Consider the following 8817-nt stretch of genomic DNA (forward strand, 5'->3'; position numbering starts at 1 on the left):
AAGAAACTTTTTTCCTAAAAACTTCCTTTTATTTTGATAAAATAATATCAATCTTAGTGCATTTATTTCTTTGGTGCCTAATTTCATAAATGCAGATTGTAACTTGAGCAAACCCATTTTTAAAGAACTACAAGGGATGAGAAAAATAAGTCTTGCCAGAACAAAATATTAAAACTGTTATATATCTTATTCAATTCATATTAAAATATTGAGTTCTTAAACTGTGGTCAACAAACTCTTAATGGATCCATGAATAAATACCAGTGATTCTATGACCTTGGATGGGTAAAATTACATCTTTATTTTCACTAACATCTACTGAAATTGAGTATAATGTCCATAGGCATCACCAGACTGTCAATGGGGTCAGTGATATGTAAACACGGTAAAAAGCATTGGCCTATATCAAGAATCCCTAAAAGTTATATTTGAAAATCAAAATGAAATTGTTAAAATATGCACAGGTATACATATACAAATATTCATATATACATATATAATATATATGTATGTTTATGTGTGTATATACACATACACATATATGTGTGTGTATGTGTATATATATATACATATATATATATATATATGGTATAGTGAGAAAGCTATATATGTATACTCAACCTATTGGGGTTAAGAGAAAGGTAGATAGGGGCAGCTAGGTGGTGCAGTGGATAGAGCACCAGCCCTGGAGTCAGGAGTACCTGAGTTCAAATCCGGTCTCAGACACTTAACACTTACAAGCTGTGTGACCCTGGGCAAGTCACTTAACTCCAGTTGCTTCACTAAAAAGAGAGAGAGAGAGAGAGAGAGAGAGAGACTAGGTAAAGGAAAAAAAGATTAATAGAAGACCTCCACTCTTATGATTTGTGCCTAGCAAAGAACTCTAGAGGTAGAAAAGGAGGGAAGCAATAAAGACATAAGATTCATTAAGCACCTAATGTGCACCAGACACTGCTAAATGCTTTACAAATATTAACTCATTTGATCCTCACAACACCTCTCTGAGGTAGATGCTATTATTATCCTCATTTTGCAAATAAGGAAACTGATGCAAACAGAGATCAAGTGGCCAGGGTCACAAGTTACTATGTGCAATGATGATGCATACTATGCACTCCCAGAGAAATAACTGATATTAATTGAACACAAACTAAAAAAAAAAGAGCACTTGTGGATTGTACATACATAACCTATATCAGATTGGTTGCTGTCATGTGGAGGGGGGAGGAAAGGGAGGGAGGGAGAAAAATTTGGAACTAAATCTTATGAAAATCAATGTTGAAAACTACCTCTACATGTAACTGGAAAAAATAAAATAAATGTTTGTTACAAAAAAAGTTACTATGTGTCTGAGTCTAGATTTAAAAAAAATAATAATTCTTTCAATTCAAAATTCTCTCCTTTCCTCAACCCCCCACACTCATGGAGAAAACAAGAAATATAACACCCATTATGTATATGAAATAATGCTAAACATTTGTTGACCTTAGTCATATTGTAGAAGGGAAAAGAAGTAAAATGAAGTGAACAAAATATGCTTCAATCTTCACTCAGAGTTCCTTAGTTCTCTCTCTGCAGGTAGGCAGCATTTTCCATTATGAGTCATTTGAAATGGTCTAAATCTGGATTTGCACTTGGGCTTTCCTGACTCCAGCTCCAGCACCCTATCTACTTTACCAGCTCCCTATAGGAACTTGAAGTTAGTTTCTAGGAAACTATGGTTAAAGCTAAAAGCAACTCCAGAGGCATCTAGTCCAACATATGATTGGAATAAAATATTCCCAGAGTTCAACTGTTCTCCTAGCCTTCCCTTGTCTGTCTCCCCAAAGTTGAAGGAAGTCACTTGGGACAGTCCCAGAGGTCGCAGGCCTCTTTAGGGCCTGGAAGGATAAGCTAATTCTCTGGGGAGAACCTAGATTGCCAATAAAATAAAAGTTCTGACCTTACAGGTTTTGCTGCCAGAGTGGGATTCCCCAGAGGGCCACAGATTTTTCAGTTAGACTCTCTAAGCTGGAGTCCAGTTCCAATTGGGAAACCAGGTGAGTCTCAGGGCATGGATGGGGCCAAGGTTGGCTTAAAGGGCAGTGCGATTTCAATACTGACATTGGTTGTGTATACAATCTCATTCTTCTTTTTTCTTCCTCTGCCAAGAATTTTAATGCCTTGGTTTTCTTCTCTCCTATGATCTAAATTTCTTTTCCAGAAAGCCGATATTTTTTCCCGAGATTTATCTGCCTTTACTGGACACCAGACACACATTCTCTTCTCTCCTGCCATATTAAGTGTAGCTACCACCTCACCCCCAGTACGAAGAATGGCAAGCCTGGAAATTGATGTGAGTCATCACCTTTCATGCAAGAATTAAGTATGTTCAGGTACATGTATGAGAAGAATACCACCGTGGAACCTCAGGCTTAGTATTCATTGTTTCATATCATAAACTATGCCATCTTAGGTCCTTCTCTGCTGTCATACATTGTACCCCTTTGGGAGGACAAAGCTAAATTAACAAAAGTCTCTTAGATATCACTTAATCACACACTGTCACTGTCTGTGTCACTGAGCCAGAGGAAAAGTTGCAATTTGAACCTTGTCTGAGTGTAGAATGACTTCTCTTAAAAGAATTGCAGATGGTAAAGGAATTTAATGGCAGACCTTCCTGATATTCTTGAAATCATGTTATGTGACTATCTTATAACACCAAAGGGTAGGATGCACACAGTATTTGATGGTGGGCAAGTCACTTCATTGGTACATTATTTTTCCCCTTCAAAATGAAAGACTAGGATGGGAAAACCTATAAGTTTTCCTCCAATTCAAGGATTCTAACTCATATCTATAACCATTTCACAGCTTCATCCTGCTCTTTTTTGTTGAAGCCAAACTCTTTTACTTGATGTTCCCAATACACAATATTACATCTCTTACCTTTATACCATTGCCCAACCTGTTGGACAGACCCAGAATAATATCCTACATAATTTCAGTGTCTTGAAACCCCTAGTTCCCTTCAATGTTTAGTTCAAGTGCCATTTACTACTAGAATCTTTTTCCTAATTCTCAGCTATTAACCCTTGCCTTCAAAAGGTAAATGTATTATTTTACATTGGTTTTTTGTTTATTTATCTGTGTACCTGACATAGTGTTCTGTCACATTACCCCCAAAATAATCTAAGTCCCTCGAGAGAAGATACTATTTTCATGAAAATTAAATATTGAGCACCATCCTGAGCACAAAATTTTGATGCTTAAGATACATGCAATAAATATCTGTTGAATTAAAGTGAAGTGAAGGAAAAAGAATGGAATTGTGTCCTGTTGCCCCAGATCCTACATTTTTTCTCAAGCATGGAGGTGGAGAGCACTTCTCCAGGAATATGAAGTTTTGATTGCTGACTGTGCCAAGTAAGCAGTTTCATTTCCTATTTCTGCTTTTAATGACAGGTAAGCAGACTTACTGTGGGAAGAGATGGGAGAAATCCAGGGAAAGAGATCAAGGTTTTAGTTGCAGCTCTCCTCAGGTCCCTAATGCACTGTGTGAATTCAAACAAGCCCCTTGGCTTCTCTACAGCTCAGTTAAGTGGTTTAAGAATCCCTGCTCACCTGCTTATGGAATTATTGTAAGTCTATAATGAAGTAATGAGTATTCATATTCTTTTTTTAAAAAGAGACACTACTCAAATATAATGGATTATTATATGTAAATTATATGCAAATAGGCATTCTTAGATTTCAAGGGTACAATCAGATGTCTTGTCTTGGGAATACAGGGAATCCTCCCTATTTTGTCGAGTATAACTGTTTGGTAAATGATGACAAGTGCCCCTTTGAACTCTATCTCCAGCTTCATTTCCTTTCTCCCTTACCTGAGCCCCACTGTTGGTAACTTCCATTTGAAATAAACTTTTACTTACATGGTAGATAGATAGATAGATAGATAGATAGATAGATAGATAGATAGATAGATAGATAGATAGATAGATAGATAGATTCTGTACATAGTAGCAAAGGCATCCTAGAGCTTGGGGAAAGTCTGCTGTGTGAACCAAGCATCTAATTGGGGGGTGGTGTTGAGAGGAAGAGGAGAGAGACTGGATAAGCAATGCAGCCAGAATATATAGAGCAGATATTTCTGAGGATAGACCTCTAGCTGAGAGTTTACTTTTTCATCCACATTCTTTTTCTTTTTCTCTTCCCCTTTTCCTTTCCTTTTCTTCATATTTCCCCATTCCCTATTTCCTTTTCTTTCATTTCCTTTTATTCATTTTCGTTCTTTGCCCATTTTTTTCTCTTTCCTTCACCTTCCTCTGCTTTACAGTCTGCTTTGCTAGCATAGAAATGTTTTATTATTTCTAGAAAAAAGTAATTAAAAGGAATAATTTATTATTCTTAGTTCTTAAATTGACTGGAGGATGTCAATAAACCATTAAAAGAGAGAACCATATAGTGACTGTAAAAGAGAGCTTATATTTGAAAAGAAACCTTGGCTGAGTGGAATAGTTGAGAGGCTTGGGCAGGACCAGAGTATCTTGTTTAAAACAGGAGAAAAACCAAGGGAGAGACAGTTAGTCCATAATGTAAAACCAGACAAACATTTAGATATTTTGAAAGGTCCCTTGATTTCCTCGGTGTAGTCACTCACTTTACTAACAATAGTGACATTACTTTCATATTTTCTGTGAAATACTTGTCCAGGTCCACCCATACTAACAGTAAACTAAAAACCAGAAAGCCAATGAGCCAATAAATGCCTTTCAGTATCCTTTAAAGCCAAGAAGTAAATGTTGCTTAAATTAATTGTAGGATATCTAAAATATTAGGATTAGATTGGGGAAGGGGTTATTCAGATGAAAGGTAGAGCTTAAAAAATGTCATAAAGAATGACATATCAGACAGATTCTTTTCTTTACTGATTAAAAGAGGGATATTGTGTCAGCTAGGTGGCACAGTGGATAGAGCACTGGCCCTGGAGTCAGGAGGACCTGAGTTCAAATCTGGCCTCAAACACTTGACAACTTACTAGCTGTGTGACCCTGGGTAAGTCACTTAACCCCAATTGCCTCACAAAAAAAATAAATAAATAAAAGAGGGATATTTCTGTTTTCTAAGTGTCCCTCAAAGGTATCAGGTCAGAAGTGCTAGGTCTTGTTTTGATCAAAGCCTAGATTGTTCTAACCCTTAAAGAGACAATCTAAATGCAAAGTATTGACCAGATGACAGCCATGCAAATATTCTGAAAGGGTTCAAGGACAATGTTGTCAGTAGTTGTCCTATAGTCACAAAAGGCTAAGGCTTCCTAACAAGACCTTAACGCATTAAATAGGGGTTCAGAAGATCCCCAGTGACTACAAAACAATTTTCATTCAGATGAGGCTGTTAGAGAGTAAAAGACTGCCTCCTCTCCATATAATCAGTAGATTATTCACCCAGAGACCTTGAGCTGAGCACAGTATCTTTTCATTTCTAAGCCCTTATGTTATATTTGGAGCCCTACTACAAATACCACAGAAGAAATTGATGAACAGGGATATTAAGTACTCTTTCATGGTCACACAGATAATTAACTTCAGTGGTAGGTTTTAAACTGAACTCCTGTGACTCCAGAGTAAGGTTTCTTTCCACTGTACAATACCAAGCATAACCCTTTTGGGATATAGACAGTTAATGAAATAGAAATCTTTTAAGCATTCCTGATGAAAAGAACAGAACGGAATAGAAAATTTGACTTTTAAATACAAGATTCAAGATAAGCTTTTATAAAAAGTATAGAGGACATTTGAATCATAAGTTATTCAATAAGATTAAACTATTTATTTTCCTACATGGGAAGATAGTACTTATAACCCCTAAGAAATTTATCATTACTAAGACAGTTAAAAGGAGTTGATGATGCAGTGGATAGAGCACCAGCCCTGGATTCAGGAGGACCTGAGTTCAAATCCAGCCTCAGACATTTGACACTTACTAGCTGTGTGACCCTGGGCAAGTCACTTAACCCCAATTGCCTCACCAAAAAAAGCAAAAAAAAAAAAAAAAAAAGGAGTTGATGAAAGCCAAGCACTGTGTTAACCATTTGGATGCACAGTTTTAAAAAAATGACTTTCCTTACTCTCTAGGAGTTTATAGGCTATTGCACTAAAGAACTTGGACACAGTCACCCACATCCACCTATACCCATACTCACATAAACAATCACACCCACTGCACCCCAACATGCCCCCACAAGCACTTGCACATGATATGTGTGGTATGTGTGTATGCATGTAATTACATATGTAAACATAATTAAAAGCTAATTTAGGGATGAAACTCTAGCAGTTAGGGGATCAGTAAAGGCTTCATACTATGAAATCTGATCATTTTGAGTTGCTCTCAGGGAAACCTGCTTCCCCCCTTCTCTTCTCTTATTTTTCCTCCCTACTTTACCCTACCCCCACCCTGAAGGCCAATGGATCCTATTTTGTAAAATCTGCTGGGTTTTTAGACTTCCCTGTGAGGATGGTTGACAGTGACTATGATCTGAGTTCCCCAAACCTGCACTCAATGATCTGGTATACAAAAGTCATATCTCTCTGACCACTCTCAGTTATTTAAGGTAAAGGTACCCTTCTCTGGATCCTGGAGATCAACATTCTTGGTGATGGATCATAGTGCACAGAACAACACTGGCCCCTTAACACATGCCCAGAGGTGTCCTACCCATGCCTTATTTCTGCACCATTTTTCAGGAGTTTGTTGCTGAGTATGTTCCAAGAGCTTCCTCTTTACTGACCCTGCCCATGGCAGCCACCAATCACTCCTTCCAGCACCTTCACTTTGTCCTGACAGGAATCCCTGGACTAGAAAAAGAATATTATTGGATGGCATTTCCACTGGGTTTCATCTATGCTATTGCTATCTTGGGCAATGGCATCATCATCTCTACCATCAAGTCTGAATCATCCCTGCACATCCCCATGTACTACTTCCTATGCATGTTGGCACTGGCAGACCTGGGCTTAGCCCTCTGCACTTTGCCCTCCATGCTAGGAATCTTCTGGTTTGATTATAAACTCATTGCTTTTGATGCTTGCTTGGTCCAGATGTATTTCATTCACACTTTCTCAGCCATTGAGTCTGGAGTGCTGGTGGCCATGGCCTTTGACAGAGTGGTAGCCATATGGAACCCATTAAGGTATGGCACCATCCTTACCAGTGGTGTAGTCTGCAAAATAGGGGCAGCTATCCTTACACGGGCTGTCTGTGTGGTGTTTCCTGTTCCCTTTCTCATCAAGCGTCTCCCTTTCTACCGTTCCAATGTCTTATCCCATTCCTTTTGTCTTCACCAGGATGTAATGCGTCTTGCCTGTGCCAGCACCCGTGTCAATAGCCTTTATGGCCTTATTGCTGTTATTTTCACTAAAGGCTCAGATTCACTCTCTATCCTCCTTTCCTATGCATTTATCCTACGTACAGTATTGGCCATTGCCTCTGGAGAGGGTCAACTAAAAGCACTCAACACCTGTGTTTCCCATATCTGTGCTGTGCTCATCTTCTATGTACCACTCATAGGTGTTTCTGTTATTCATCGCTTTGGGAAACATCTATCCCCTCTGACTCATGCCCTCATGGCCAATGCCTACCTCCTCGTTCCCCCTGTGCTAAACCCCATAGTCTATACTGTGAAGACCAAAGAAATTCGAAGGAAGATTATACAAATATGTACCCGTACAAAGATCACTGTGCAAAAAGTTTAGGACCATCCATGTTGAGGATAAGGGAGGAGAGATTTTCATTCCTATAAACAATTATGACTGTCAAGAATAAAGTTTTTAAATTATTTTTCTCATATATGCTATTGCATGATTTCTAATGAGAATGGAGGCAATCAACAATCAATCAAAAAGAATCTACTAAATGTTCTCTGTACCAAGGCATTATATTAGTTACTGGGGGGAGGGGTATAAAGGAAAATATTATATATTCTATAAGGGAGAGACAGCACACACATATCAGATTATATACAAAATAAATGCAAAGTAAGTGGTAGAGTTAGGCTGTAAGTATTAGTGGGGTTGGGAAAAGTCTTATGTACAAGTTGATACTTAACTGATCTTTGAAGGAAATAAAAATTATAAAAGATGAATTTGAGGAAGGAGTGCAATGCAGATATTGTGTGTGGGAGAGAGAGAAAAGAGAGCAAAAGAGAGATAGAAAAAGAGAGAAGAGAGAGATGGTGAGAGAAATTATTCTTACCTCAAATGTATATGATTGGTGGAGGAAGGCATGAAGGAAATGAATTTTTGTCTTCTTTTCACATTGGAGAACAAAGCAACAGGAATGTGAGATTTTCATTGTTGATGCCTATGGCCAAGCTTTTCATAAGAGGTGTCATTAACTCTGGACAGGACACTATCTCTAGCTATTTCATATTACCCCTTCCATTAGAAGAAAACCACAGATGAGAGCTGATGCATATAAAAGTCAACTTTTAAAAAATAATAATTTAATTATTGGCATGTAGTGAATTTCCACTATGTCCCAAGATTTATAGAATCTCAGAGCTGGAAAGGACCTCAGAGAACATATAATCCAAATAGTAACTGGGAATGATTTCCTTCCACCTTCCTCCCTGCTAACAGCCTAGTTAAGAAGAAAAGGTACAAACACTAGAAAGTATTCTGAAGCAGCATAAAATGATTTCTATGATTCCAGCAATGAAAGTTTCTAGGAATCCTACCATATTGTCAAAGAATGCTAGAGAACTTTAGGGCGTGAAAGTAATAAATCACTTTTATTTAACAAGAAGTTACGAGGGCAGCTAGGTGGCACAGTGGA

At 37.9% G+C, this 8817-nt stretch overlaps 1 protein-coding gene across 1 annotated transcript; it reads left to right on the top strand.

The window, feature by feature from the left end:
• The first annotated feature begins 6779 nt into the window (after positions 1-6779).
• On the top strand, positions 6780-7736 carry LOC122748024 (olfactory receptor 51H1-like). The gene has a single exon (XM_043993763.1). The coding sequence runs from the start codon at positions 6780-6782 to the stop codon at positions 7734-7736; it is 957 nt and encodes a 318-aa protein (XP_043849698.1).
• Positions 7737-8817: the final 1081 nt, after the last annotated feature.

The sequence above is a fragment of the Dromiciops gliroides genome, chromosome 3, assembly GCF_019393635.1.
Source record: "Dromiciops gliroides isolate mDroGli1 chromosome 3, mDroGli1.pri, whole genome shotgun sequence".
Classification (NCBI taxonomy): Eukaryota; Metazoa; Chordata; class Mammalia; order Microbiotheria; family Microbiotheriidae; genus Dromiciops; species Dromiciops gliroides.

Coding starts and splice junctions, on each gene's coding strand:
- LOC122748024 (XM_043993763.1), top strand. CDS start 6,780: ATGGCAGCCACCAATCACTCCTTCCAGCACCTTCACTTTGTCCTGACA.